Below are 13,954 nucleotides of genomic sequence, written 5' to 3'. Positions count from 1 at the left end.
GGCGAAGTTTCCCTTTCCTCGCTCAAATGAGGCGAGCTGCAGGCGACGAGGTCAAAAGGTGTGTGGCGCGGTGCTGCAACATCTGCTGGGCACTGGAGAGATTTATGTTGTGCTGCAGCAGGCTGTCGGAGATGGGTCGGGAGCCGAAGTGGTAGAAGTACCGTGTGCTGTCGTCTAGAAGAAATCGGTCTCTGTCGGCAGAGTGAAGTGAGTTGTGATGGAAATGGAAATGGAAAGATCGTTGCCACAGAGACTGAAAGAGCGACAATTAATTCGGCTCCAAGGACTGTGAGCAAGGACTAAAGGCGTCGCTGCCTTCTCAGTCTTTGTTTGGCCACTTATTGATCACTGGTTGATCTGCGAGCGATGAAGGTCAAGCATGAGGTCGGCAATATTTATCATCCAGGCGCAACGAGATGGTACCTTTAGGCAGAGGCAAGGTAGACTCTCGGTCCTGCTTGCAGTGGTGATTTCCTTATCTTATCGCAGCTTCCTCCAAAGTATTTGATGTCATGTCCGTCACTTGGAATAGCGCGACGCGTTAATTGGAGCGCGGAATGGACATCGAGGCACTGTGGCAGTTGTTGACTGAATTAACAGTGTACTTTGAGGAACCAACAGGGCAGGTACGTACCGAGTGTGCGACCGACTCCCCCCCAATAAATGGATGCGTTTGCCTCTTGGGGAAAGTACGATGCCAAAGTGTTTTCAAGGGTCCAAATTTCTGGCCCACGCATGCATACTCAGGTATGCAATTATTGCACTTTTCCCTTCCACCAATCCTACCATGACTGCCTCGAGAGCCCCATTCCAGTATTTCGGTGTGTGTTTACCTATTGCATCGCCCTCTGGTGTATTGGTCTAAGTACAATGTCTGGATTCACCGGTCTAAACAAGGCAGCTTATCAGTGTGCCCACCAGTTGACCACATGTGTCTGGGGTACTTCACAAAAGATGAGACCTGACGTTGAGGCTCTTTAGGCTAACACTCGAGGACTAGGTACGGTAGCCTTCTTTGAGGAATGTTCCCCTTCCCATTAAGATAACTTTACACGTGGTCCAAGTAGTCACTGAGGCTCCTGAATTATAGCCAATGCCACTACTCAAGCTCTTCGACTCTTGACCTCACTCAAACATGTCTCGGTGACACGGATACCTGCAGTCAGCCCCAGGCTGCAACCGCCTCTCATCTGCTCATTGCACTTATTTGTTGACTCATTAGGCTCGCATAAGGCACAGGCCTTTGGTTTGCTCCCCGCTGTTTTACCACACCGTCGCATTGTATTCATCGAATCTTTCATCGTGTAATTTGCTTCACGACTCTCGTGCTATTGGCCTGCATGCCTACTCAAGATGCCTTATAGTCAGTCTAGAGGCCAGGGCATATGTCTGGCCCAAATCCTGCCTTGCAACTTTGCCCAGCCAGGCTTTCGGCATGCGCACTAAGTAAGCAAGCCTTAAATTTACCATTGGATATATGACTACGTTTCGAAAGACGCAGCAAGAATTCATTTGCTTTCATGAAAGGACTCTTTACCGCCTCTCCTCAATCAGGCGGTCATAATGTTGAATGTAAACTGCCGCCCGTGTGCTGAGTATTGCCATAAAGCTGTGGCTTAGATTGTTCTTGCCACCTTACAAGACATACCATAGCTATCTTACTGCCTACACCTCACAACTTGATTTTCAAACTCAATGAAGATAGGAGAAGAAATTTACTCGAGATACTCACTCATCGGCGTCTCGTGTCTCGCTCGCTCATCGAAACCAGGGTACGTTTGGCTCATTTTCAGCAGCTGGGATAGGACTACTCTTTACTACAAGCACTTGGGAGTTTCCTCTTACTGTGATACCTTTGAAAACTGGGGACACGGTTACTTTCCGCCTGATCATTTGCATAATTACAGAACAGTCAATTGTTGATTAGAAACGAGAAGCCGCCCCAGAAACCTCTAAAGCGTTGGTCTATCTGGACTCTCCTACAAACCACACCATCCCGCCCATTTGTATCCTCTCATTCACTCACGGACAACCACGCCCCCATTGTACGACTGGATTGGACCACCTCACTCTGCTCCTTTTTGTCTCGTACGGACAGCCACACACACACAAACACCCCAGTCTTCTTAGGGAACTTGGCCCCCTCCTTCCCCTTCACCACTTGCCCTTGCTGGCAACGACACCAGCTAGGCCCCGAACGGACGTCTCCCCGAGGATCTCGAAAACGGAGACATCGACTCCCCCGGCGTTGCGGAAAATCTAGTTCCGCACGCCTACAGCAACAAGGGAGTCGACGCCGTACGCGCTGGGCGCCCGCTCCGGATCAATCTCCTCCGGGAGAAGGGACATGGCCTTGGCCATCAGCTGCACCAGGCCGGTGCAGATGATGACCGCAGCCTCCTCCGCCCCGGAGCAGACGGCGAGCATCTTCTTGACGTCAGCTTCGCCGCTGGAGACGCCGCCATCATCACGATCCCCCTCCGGAGAGTAGATCGGCACGTCGACCATATTCAAATACGAATAGAGCGCCGTGCGCGACCAAAAGGGGTCGCCGGGGTCGTTCTGGCGAATGAGGCCACCGGTGCCGACGCCCGAGACGATTTGCGGCCTCGTCTGGACGCCGGGGGTGACCTCCCCCGTGATGGCCCGTTCCACCATCGTCAGGAAGTCTTGGTGCCGGATTCCATAGAACCCAGCACCGCGGAGCTTCCCCAGGGTCTCCTCGTCCTCCACCAGCATCCCGGCCTGGAGGACCGGACCGAGGGCCAGGGAGACTGCGCGAGGGAGAGCCTGAGCGAGGGCGTCTTGAACGGCGTTGGCCGCCGCGTAGTTTGCTTGGCCCCGGTTGCCGATTACTCCCGAGGCACTCGAGAGGAAGAGGAACCAAGGGGCGGCAGCCGGGGTCGAGGGGCTGGGCTGAGGGTTTCGGCCGAAGACGTCTGCAAGGTTGATGGCACCGATTGCCTTGGGAGCGAAGGCGGTGTGCCAGTCTTCAAAGCTCATCTTCTCGAATAGAGCATCCTGCTGTCTGTTAGTCTATGGTAAAATACAAGCCAAAGGGGTGAGGATCCTAACCTGAATGACCGCAGCGCACTGAACAACGCCAGAGATCTTGCCAAGAGTCGGGGCGAGTGCCTTGAGTGCCTGGAGATTTGTGATGTCTACCGCAATTGCTGTTGCTTGGACGCCTGACTTGCTGAGATGATGAAGGAAATCCTGGGCATCCTGATTGCCGCCAGATCTTGACAAGAACACCAGCTTCTTCGCACCTTTGTCGGCAAGCAGCTTCGCTATGCTCCTTCCTAAGCCTCCCAGACCACCAGCGAGAACATATGTGCCTTTCGGGTCGATGACATCGTCAAGCGGCTTGATTTGCGTCTCTGTGGCCACAGGGACGAGGGTATCGCGGTCGGCCGTCATGGTGACAAGACCGTGGTAAGGTCCTTTGTCAATCTGCTTGAAAGCTCCTTCAAGGTTGGACATGGGGAATCGGTGGACCGGCTGGCACTGGAGGCTCGAGCTCTTGCGCAAGTAGTCAAATGCAAAGCGATCTACCATGGTGAAGAACTCCTTGATGAGGTCAGGGTCATCCTTCATCATGGTGGCAACGTCGAAACGCATGAACATCGTGGAAGTAGCAACAGGACCTCTGACAGCCTTGCCCGTTTTGTCGGAGAGCTGGAAAATGCAGCCGGCTATGTAATGTTAGCTTCGCACCAGGTAAGAATACTTGAAGACTTACATGACTTGACACATTTGAAATTGATGGCAGTGTGCTCTTGGGTGGGGTTGTAGACAATGTTAACCTTTCCGAATCGGAGAACATCGGCAACGAAAGACTCTCCATTAGCGTCGAAAATGTGGTCATCTGGAATGGAGTGAGCTTTGATGAGAGTTTCACGCTGGGCATCAGAGTCGCTTCCCAGGACCGTCGCAAAAACCTCGGCACCGATCAGGGTGGCAATGCGAATTGCAGCTTGACCGTAAGAACTTGCCGCAGCGTGGACCAGCAACGTCTTCTTCTTTGAAAGTTTACCGACGCCTAAAATTGCATAAAACGCAGCGATGAGAGTACTTGGAGTGTACTGGCAACATTCGAACGGTGGCGGCGCGGGCTTGACGAAGCCCTGGTGGACTCGGTGAACCGTCTTGAAAGCGCCGGGAACAAGTGCTACGACCTGTTCTCCGCAGCAAATGTCCCTCACATCGCGACCGACTTTGCTGACGATTCCCAAAATATCGATGCCCAGGATGTTATCATCAGTCCGGCCCATGGCGGTGTGGAGATCAGAGAGATGCAAGGCCGCGCTGAGGGTCTGGATTTCGACTTCCTGAGGGTCGAGCTTTGTAGGATACGAGGTCTTGACGAAGTGGAAGTTATCATTCGAAATTGCTGGCTCAGAAAATGTCATATTGTAACTCTCCCTGATTGTTGAATGGTCAAAGATGGGCTTCTGGACAACCTCGATATGAGAGTCGTTTTCGATCATTCTGTTGAGCTCTTCCTGGGGCATCAATCTGGGGATGTACAGATCGCCTCCTTCTTCCGCGAACTCAGCCTCCGCTGATCCGGCCAACATTGAAGCAAGGACAGACCACACAGTCTTTGGGAGGGTAGACGAAGTAAGCTGAGTAGCCTCGGCCAAGTCGAGAGTGACAACCGTCTTTTGCGGATCCTCGGACAAGATCGTGCGTGCAAGCGCAATGACAGGAGCGTTCTGGGGAATGGTAGAACATCTGTTGGCGCCACGGGTGATCCACAGGAGGCTCTTGGCTGTGTTTTGAATATTGCGGAAGTCACTGAACTGCTCGGTCGTCCAGTTATATACAAAAGACTCGCACACTTCGAGAAGCGCGATGCAGATCTTGCCAGCTGAGTCGACTTCATGTAAGGGGCCAGCGCTCACTTTGAACCCTTTGTCGCACAATAGGTTATTGAAAGACAAGACAAAGCCATTGAGAGCCGCGTCGGCTGTGTCGGGCAAGACAAGGACGACTTCGGGCGATGAAACGGGGTCCAACGCGTCGGCAAAGAGATGAACCTCGAAATGCTGGTCTAGCATGTCGCAGCGAATGACATCGTCCGAATCGGGCTCGAAAGAGACCTGGAGCGAGGCAAGCTCATCTGAAAGCTGCTGGAATCCGGACATGGAGTCGGTGGTGGTCGGGGTCATTGGAGGCGAGATCTCATTGAGCAGAAGTCCATCGTGGAGCAGGAGCTGACTTGCTTCGATCATATCGATGCTTGAGTTCCTGGCTGCGATAATAAGGTTATAGCGAGCAGAATGTCTCTTGACAGCTTCCCAACCGCGGTGCTCCAAGACTTTGACAGCCGGTGATCCTTCAAAGATCTTCTGTGTAGTAGACAGCGTAGCGGCATCGGTGATGGTGAGGCGGGACAAAAGAAGCCTGTCGCCTTCCAAGAGCGTCTCCAGAACATGTCTAGCCATCTGCTCATCTCCACCACAATGAAGAACAGACAGAGATGGGTACTTGTGCGCCATCAGCTCTAGCATGTGGGTGAAGTCTGCGTACATCGTCGTGGTGTAGTCCTCTTTCCATACGATACTAGAACAGAGGTTGCGATGATTAGGAATGAAGCCACCATCTTCGATTGAAGGTGCCGACAAGGCAGTGAAGTGCAAGCCGTCAACAATGATAGACGGTGTCTCCCAGTCACTGACATCAGCCACCATCACAATTGAGCCAGTGGCGTCGCGGAGACCGTGTCTCTCGGCCGTAGCAAAACCGGTGAACTCGAAGCCGGTGCCATGAGGCGTGTTTGCAGAGACGAAGATGCTTTCAACAGACGAAGGAACCATCGGCTTGCTATCGATGGCGAAGAGAGTCTGGAACATAGCATCCAACGTGGCGGGATGAATAATGTGAGAATACTCAAAGTTTGCCGGCATCTTTGACTTCGTATCGGGAATGCGAATTTTGCTGATACATGAGTTCTGATGAGTTGATATGGACGTCACGTTTTGGAAACAAGGCCCGTAGTTGAGACCGACGATATCCAGGATCTCGTATAGCTGTCGCGGAGGCATGGTTATGGTGCATTGACCTTGGATCTTCTTGAATATGGCCTCGTTCCCGGTAGTGGATGACGGAATACCCCCGGCCTTTTGTCGAATCTTGATGCATCCGTCCGCATGTCGAATCCATGGGCCATTTTCTTGCTTTGAGTAGATGGAAAACTCCCACACCGGTTCAGACTCAAGGTTGGCAGAGCACTGCTTCAGATTGAGCGAGTACTCGAGACCGTAAGCTGTAGAAGGGATGATCATAGCTCTCTCGATAGTCAGACCAGTCAAGTGAAATCCCAAAACATCCGTCATGCTATGAGAAAGCTGGCTTGCGGCTTCGAGAGCCATGGTGACCATGCCTGCCGCCGGGTACACGATCGTCTTCTGGACTCGATGATCCTGGATCCAAGGGTTCTCAGAGATGCGGAAGAAACCTCTCCAGCGCGGCTCGAAGGTGGTGGCATCTGGAGAAGGAGATCCGATGAGATCTTGGCGGCCAAAGTTCCGGAAGCGATGCTCGGTACAAGTGTGTGACTCGTGCCAGAAGGTCTTGGAATGGTTCCAGGGATAGGATGGTAGATCGACAAGCGTCTTGAACGTAGGATTACCAGAGCACCTGGTAAGCAATCGTGAGTAAGGTAGACAAAGTACAAAGAAGAAAGTTGCTTACTTAGAGATGACCTGAAGCATGTCAACGGGGTATCCGCGAGCCCAAAGCTCTCCAATCGCCTGGAGCATTGTGGTTGCGGAATCCTTCTCGCGCTGCATGAGCGACAAATACGTCAGCTGGCTGCTAGGGCTGAGCTCGGCCATGATCTTGGAGAGTGCCGATGCCAGCGTCGTGTGGGGACTCAGCTCGATCAAGAGATCCGGTCTGTTCTGAGAGTCCATCATAGTCTTGACCGCGGAAACGAATTGCACCGGCTTAACCAGGTTCTCGGCCCAATAGAGTTTCCCGAGAAGAGCATGCGGATACGTCATACCTCGTACGGAAGAAAAGAAAGGGATGTTGCTAGTGGTGTCTTTGGGTCGGATAGACTTGATGCGCTCCAGATAGTCCTCTTGAACCATGTTCATCTGCCTCGAGTGGTAGGCGATGTCCACGTCGAGCACCTTGCAAATAACCCGGCGCGACTTGAGTTCATCTCGCATGTGTAGAATATCCTCCAGCTCGCCAGAGATTGTGATCGAGTTTGGACTGTTGATACAAGCAATCTCCAAATCGCCAGGGTTCTGCCGACTCCGGAGGTAAGCTTGGGCTTCATAGCAAGTCATCTTGACGGCACACATGGCGCCCTGAAGAAACGGTGCATAAGTCTTGAGAAGTGCAGCGCTCTGGCCACGATGGTATGCCAATGCCCAAGCCGCTTCGCAGGTCATGGCATTGCACGCGTACGCAGCTGCGATTTCTCCTGATGAGTGGCCAACGACGCTACTGGGAGTGATATTGCACGACCGCAGCAGGTCTACCAGTGCCACCTGAATTGCTGTTGTTGCCGGCTGCGAAATCTGAGGCTCTTGAATGCGCGACTCCGGCTTGGGTCGCATGATCTCTTCCGTGAGGTCGAAGTCGTTATCTATCGTCTTGAGGTACTGGGTCGCCGCGTCAAGACTTCGTAGGAAAACTTCAAAGCACATGAGCTCGCGTCCCATCTGAGCCCATTGCGAACCCTGGCCACAGAAGACGAAGCCGATCTTGAGCTTGGAATCACGGCTAGATCGAAGAAAGCTGCACTCGTCTCTGACCATCAACTTCGCGATGAGATTAGCGAAAGAACTGGCCACAGCAAACCCTTTCCACTCCATCACCGAGCGGCGACATGCCAGGGTGTATGCATAGTTATCGGCGTCTCTTTGATTAGCATTTGCGAGCTTCTCAATGTGGTCAAGGTGCGTGTCTATTAAGCGAGATACGCCCTTACGCTCGTTCGAAGAGAAGACAAAGAGCTGAGAAGTTGAGAAGACTCCCTGGTTCGCATTGTTTCCGTTATCTTCGTTTGACTGGCTGTCGTCGACCACAGAATTGTGGTTGGCGGAGATGCCGCGCGAGGCAAAATACGCGGCTGGCTCATCGAGGACGGCATGGGCGTTGGTTCCACCAAAGCCAAAGCAATTGACGCTGATTCTTCGACCACCTTGAATAGGCCACTTGACCAGATCCGTGGGAACCTGCAATAATCATTAGCATACATTAGAAGCACAATGTACGAGTGGATAAGTCTTACCTTCACTTTCCAGTTCTCAAAATCGATGTTGGGGTTCCCTTGCTCGAAGTTGATGTTTGGGGGTATCTGGCCTTTTTCGGCAGTGAGAACGCCTTTAATCAGGCCAGCAACCCCGGCGGCTCCCTCCAGATGACCAATGTTTGTCTTCACAGAGCCTACAAACACTGGATTCTCGATCGACCTTCCGTCACTCAGAGTCTCAGAGATGGCCTTAAGCTCCCGAAAGTCGCCAGCCTGGGTTCCAGTCCCGTGACACTCGACAAAAGCCGTCTGGTTCATGTCCAGGTCGTGCTTGGAGTAGAGGGATCGGATGTTGGCCACCTGGGCCTCCTTGCTCGGAAGAGTGATGCCTTGTAAAACCGTCAGAATTTTGTCCCCCAGTCTCCTCGCAACGTGGAATACTCACCTGTGGTCAGGCCGTCTTGGTTTACGTGAGTGCCACGGATGACAGCTCGAATGGTATCATTGTCTCGGACAGCATCCGAGAGCTTCTTCAAGACAACGAATCCAATACCTTCCCCGCGACCGTAACCATTGGCACGAGAGTCGAAGGCGAAACATTTTCCATCTGGGCTGAGAAAGTTGAGTGCAGTCATGGGCATCATTGTGTTGGGTGTGAAGATAAGACCAGCACCGGCAGCGAGGGCCTTGAGAAGTTAGCCTGCGAATTCCAAGATGACGGTAATGGAGGATTCGTACCATTGAACAGTCGCCAGCTCGGAGAGCTTGGGCGGCGAGGTGAACTGCAACAAGACTTCCACTACAGCCAGTATCGATCGTCATACTAGGCCCCTTGAAGTCGTACGTGTAGGACACGCGGTTTGACATGATGGCATTTCCAGTGCCCGTGGCGGCATACTGGGGCTGCCAGTCCATATCTCTGAGGCAGATTTGTTCATAATCTAGGACCAATCAGTAAGGCAAGGTGAGAGAGAAGCGAGATAATAACGAACCTTTTACAAACGAGCCCACGTAGACAGCAGTCGGACTGCCTTTCAGGTCTTCCATGCGAAGACCAGCTATATCAGGTTAGCACGGAATTATTCGAAAGATTAGGGACCAACGCACCGTTTTCAAGCGCTTCGTAGGAAACCTCTAGTAGGAATCGCTGTTGAGGATCAATGGCCTTGGCGTCGTCTGCCATGATGGAGAAAAACTATAGAGTGTCAGAAAAAGTGGCATTCCACATCCGGAGGTCTCTGATGGGGACTCACCGACGCATCAAACGCTGCGACATCATCCTTGATGAAATGCGCTCCTCGGAACGAAATCTAGGTGAATCAGGTCAGTCTGAAGATATGACAAAATAATTTGGACGAGGTGAGATGGAAACCCACGCTGCCCTGACGATCGCCACTTGGATGATAGTAGCCATCGATGTTGAGACGATCCTTGGGGAATTCTGACCAGGCCGACTCCTTCGCAATCAACATCTCCCAAAGCTTCTCCGGAGATGTCGCATTGCCTGGGAAGCGGCATGCCATGCCGACGATGGCAATGTCTTCCATCTTGCCCGCCTCAACGGATTTCGCAACCAAGGTGTTGTCTTCAATGGGAAGTATCGACAGACGAGGTGGTAAGAGGGGAGACGCAAGGCGAAAAGAATCTGACTGTACGAGGGCAGCTCAGACAACAAGATCCTGTCTCCTTTGTGACCGGGTCGATGAGTACAGAAGAAGGAAAGGGTATCAATCGGCTGGAAAACAGGATGGAAAGGGAAGGAAAGAAATCTCTGAAGAATGAAGGTGAAGTTGGGTAGTTGAAAATCTTTTCTGCCACCGGACAGCTGACGGCGGGTGACCAAGGGGGTCCCGGCCTTGATATTCAAATGTGAATATGAGTTGAAGGTGAAATCGTGCTGCCTTTGGTGCCAGAGGCACTGCCAAGTCCATCCACTTATTCCACTCATATGCGGGGGCGGGAGCATACGGCATGAAGCTTAGAACTTCACCTGGCGGTCAGCATCAATCCTTTGGTGCAGGAATGGCTCTTTGTATGATATGACTTCCAACGTAATTGCATGAACGTCACTCGCTGTGATCAACGGTCTTTGTTTCTTAGGGAATCTTCGACCATCCCTTTGAATGTAGCCATAATACCGTCTAACATAGAAGATATTGGCTCTTCGTATCAAAATCATAAGGGCAACTTCATTCGGTACAGCTCCTCCTCATGCGGCCCTCTTTGGATTGTGGTTCTTCAGAAGCATAGCCCACGGATATCAACGGCTTCTTGCAATTAGACCGACGGCCAAATCAAGAGAAGCTATGAAGACGGGAAGAGGATAGAGCTAGTTGCTTGAAATAGAACAGGGATGGGGCGCAGCCCACTTTGGCATGCAATCAGCCCTAGGGGACCGCAAGAACATCTCCAACATGGCATAAAGTTATGTACGTAGGAGAACAACAACCACCGATCCTGGAATCCTTCCGCTGGACTCTGGTATGGCCCTCATGGGCCAACTCTTTACCGCATGTTGCAAACAGAACTTTTGAGGAGCACCGATGCTCCGACTCCATTGCAGGGGGGATGACGGGAGTAGCACATATTCCTTCCCTGGATCGATAAAGTACCAGGCTGGCGTGTGCTCCAGTGGTTGTTAATGGTTGTAGGACAGCCGGTGGAAGAGATTTGGCTAGAAGATAGATCCCGAGTCAGTGCCAACCTGTCACGATGTTCGTGCTCGTTTTGCCACGGCTACTGATTGCCAATGGTGCTCTGCTCTGAGGGGCTGTACGGAGGGTTGACGGTATGACCCGGGCAGAGAGAATGCATAACACAGTCAATTTGACCCGTTTCCTCGTGGTGGTGCCCAATCCTCAGGAGGGCCTGGATCGCCAGCCGCGCGGTCTCGGTGCGAGTACAAAAAAGAGAAGCGGATGAGACTGGATAGAAGAGGCCGAGCGATCTGATTTCCGACGATGAGAAGACCGGGGAGCTTTGACAAACCACGATGGAGCAGCTAACCGGTTATTTCTGATCATTTCGTTGGGCGGGGACGTTGACGTGTCGAACAAGGTTGGTGGCATTGACAGGAGTGTAGCTCGCCCAAGGACATTGTGCAGTACTCACCGACGCGGCCGTACATATGAAGGTCCGATGTTCCGGAGACTTGGCGCCAACTTGATGTTAGTCTCGTGTTGCTCTCCGTTCCAAGAGTCTCTCGAGCGGACTGGCCTCTCATCGGCCTCTCGAAGAAGTTGAAATCAGATCTCTGGGCGATGATATTTACAATGTGTCAGACCGACATTGCCGTAAGTGTAGCGTGTTTTCATATGCAGGAACCCATTTGAGATATGTTGGCTCCAGGCTTCCACCGTCGTTGAATGGGGAACATCGAGCAAAGCAGAGAATGAGACCACAAACATCGTTCACGAGGACAGGGAAATATAGAAAAACATCGCCTCCTGGGAATTGGCCTGAGAAGACTTGTAAATGGAACATCAAGTATTAGATTATGCCTAATGAAAAGAATGTTAACCGGGTACAGTTATCGTATCATGGGCTTGCCAAGTTTCCACTATAGGCACGGATGAAGTCCAGTTCAGTCCCATTCATACCACACCTCAGAGGCTCAGCCAAGGGCATCTCGGACCGAACATATTTTCCGCTCCGACTTCACACACGAAGTCAGGGATGTTTCATGGCTCGAGCGCCTCCATTCATGCTGCTCATTGTTACTTTCATTTCCTTTTGAAGTTGATCATGCCTACACACATCCAACCATCTCATAGGATCTCATGTGATCTCATGTGGCGGAATGTCCATTGAGAGGCCGCACCATCTCGATTGACGAAACACTCAAAGCCTGTACGACAGTTCAAAATGGAGCTGAGTTGACGGTGAAATTGACACAACGAGACCATTTTGCCCAGTCTGGCCAATCGAACCATTTTGGGACCGACTTGATGTTCCACAAGCAGGTGTACAACCCTCATCAATCAAGACGAGGGGAGTTCGACCCCTAGTATCTGTGATACACACCATCTTGGCAGGCCAAAGCGCTTCAACATGCCTCTCTTTACAGATCCCCCAGTTTTTGACAAGGATATGCTGCCGAAAACGTTGTCGCCCAGCGCTGCAGCAACCATTGAGGGAATGCCAGGCGAGGTCGTACACGGGCCGGACCAAAAGTTGTTCGGCTAAGCAGCGTGGCCCATGACCTCACTTCGCAGCTCTCAAGCTTTCAAACGAGCGACCTTTCTTCCATTGCGTTTTTCGACTGATGGATTGAACACAACATTTGAAAATGCAGAGTCGGGTGCTGGTGGCGCTCTGCGCATCTGTTCCTATCCAAGTGGGTAGAACGATGGCGACTCAACCACGAGGCATCTGGGAACACAACGTTCCAAATGGGGCGTGCAGAGCTAGTGGTGCAGACGGGAGGTCGGTCGGGGATACACAGATCCGGTAGGCACTTCGTTTTCCTACTGCGATTTCCTCTCTCTTTTCGTCTTGTTACTCTGAAAATACAGAGCTGAATGTACACAGGGTAGTACTGTCGGATTCTGGCATCAACCGGAGACAGCCAGTCGATATTCCGTTGCACCGGCTCAGAGTCAAACAGTGTTGCTTGATATAAATTTCCCCCACCCCAGTCGGGGACTTGAGTGGCTTATTTACGAAATGCCACGGCCTCGAATGCTGAAGAGTCCTGGGGTTTGTACAACAACGGGACCTGTTTCTGTCACCCTAGTGGCAGCTCTTCTATTTCTGAGAGACTAGCAATTGGGACATTTGCCTGACACATCCTACCAATGGCTTGCCTTCTCCCCTCTGATGGGATGCGCAGTCACCATCTTGCCCCTGGCTTTTCCTCGGCCTCCATTCTCAAGCAAGAAAGCCTTTGTCTTGGAACATGATGTTTTCGTCACCACAGCCGAGCGAGACCAGGGCATAGGGCACGCGAACAACTGCCACAACTATGCTTCACAGTCTTGACGCTTTCAAGTTGTTTGTCCCACCTTGCACAGCACCCGTCATTGTCCGTGTCTTCGCCTACCCAAGGTGGAACTGTCAGAGAAGATCTCATCTTCACCCTGGCCTAGGCTGGATGAGCAAGCCTCTAGGAAAACCACTGTCTCGGGCATCATGGATAGGTGCATCTGGTGCTCTTCTTCTACTGTCAACACGAGGGTAAAGAGCTGCGGTCAGTATAACTATGTGTTGCGGCCACTGTCCAAGTTGGAGAGGATGGGCAGCTGTTTACCTCGTTTGTTCCTTGCTGCCGCTCAAGTCCTCACACCAAAGAGGGATGTGTGTTCACACATACACACGCGCACACACGTACCCTCAAAGTGTTCCTTTCCTCCTCACACCACCTACCTTGTTGTTGCATCGTCGAGGTAACCAACAGTTCAATTACCAGCCAAGGCCCACGTCTACCTTCCTCAACCAACTCTGCAAAGGCTCTCAGGACAGGCAGGTACAAGGCTGATCACTGTCTTGTTACTGGTTCTCTTTCCCTATCCATCAGGGAAAACAAGCTAGCCCCTATACCCATTGAGGCGAGAGCAGCCAGGTATCCTCAGAAACCTTCCTCAACCAGATTTCCTTGACTCAAACGCCTTCTCTCCCCATATCACACCCACACAATCCCTCTCTTTCCCCTCTACTTTTCAGAAAACCTTTGCCTCATCGCCATATCTCTTCGAGACAAGCTGAAATCAAGCTTCGAATATTGCCATCGGTAAGATTCGA

The 13,954-nt window shown here is 51.9% G+C and overlaps 3 protein-coding genes across 3 annotated transcripts; 2 read left to right on the top strand and 1 right to left on the bottom strand.

Moving 5' to 3' along the window:
- Positions 1 to 557: 557 nt before the first annotated feature.
- CLUP02_08685 (uncharacterized protein) lies at positions 558 to 1,308 on the top strand (the record flags this gene model as incomplete). Its single annotated transcript, XM_049287669.1, has 5 exons — positions 558 to 626; positions 691 to 747; positions 802 to 940; positions 1,001 to 1,024; positions 1,091 to 1,308. The coding sequence occupies 5 exons, from the start codon at positions 558 to 560 to the stop codon at positions 1,306 to 1,308; spliced, it is 507 nt and encodes a 168-aa protein (XP_049144812.1).
- A 951-nt stretch (positions 1,309 to 2,259) lies between these two features.
- On the bottom strand, positions 2,260 to 9,762 carry CLUP02_08684 (beta-ketoacyl synthase domain-containing protein; the record flags this gene model as incomplete). The annotated part of the gene is made up of 11 exons (XM_049287668.1): positions 2,260 to 3,021; positions 3,076 to 3,695; positions 3,743 to 6,645; positions 6,700 to 8,198; positions 8,255 to 8,604; positions 8,661 to 8,901; positions 8,954 to 9,156; positions 9,208 to 9,273; positions 9,323 to 9,410; positions 9,469 to 9,525; positions 9,592 to 9,762. 11 exons carry the CDS (start codon positions 9,760 to 9,762, stop codon positions 2,260 to 2,262), a joined length of 6,960 nt encoding a protein of 2,319 aa, XP_049144811.1.
- Positions 9,763 to 13,415: 3,653 nt separating this feature from the next.
- CLUP02_08683 (uncharacterized protein) lies at positions 13,416 to 13,691 on the top strand (the record flags this gene model as incomplete). Its single annotated transcript, XM_049287667.1, has 1 exon — positions 13,416 to 13,691. One exon carries the CDS (start codon positions 13,416 to 13,418, stop codon positions 13,689 to 13,691), a length of 276 nt encoding a protein of 91 aa, XP_049144810.1.
- Between the last annotated feature and the right edge of the window lie 263 nt (positions 13,692 to 13,954).

The sequence above is a fragment of the Colletotrichum lupini genome, chromosome 4, assembly GCF_023278565.1.
Source record: "Colletotrichum lupini chromosome 4, complete sequence".
Classification (NCBI taxonomy): Eukaryota; Fungi; Ascomycota; class Sordariomycetes; order Glomerellales; family Glomerellaceae; genus Colletotrichum; species Colletotrichum lupini.
The sequence above is the reverse complement of the archived record's forward strand: the minus strand, read 5'-3'. Positions and strand labels throughout refer to the sequence as shown.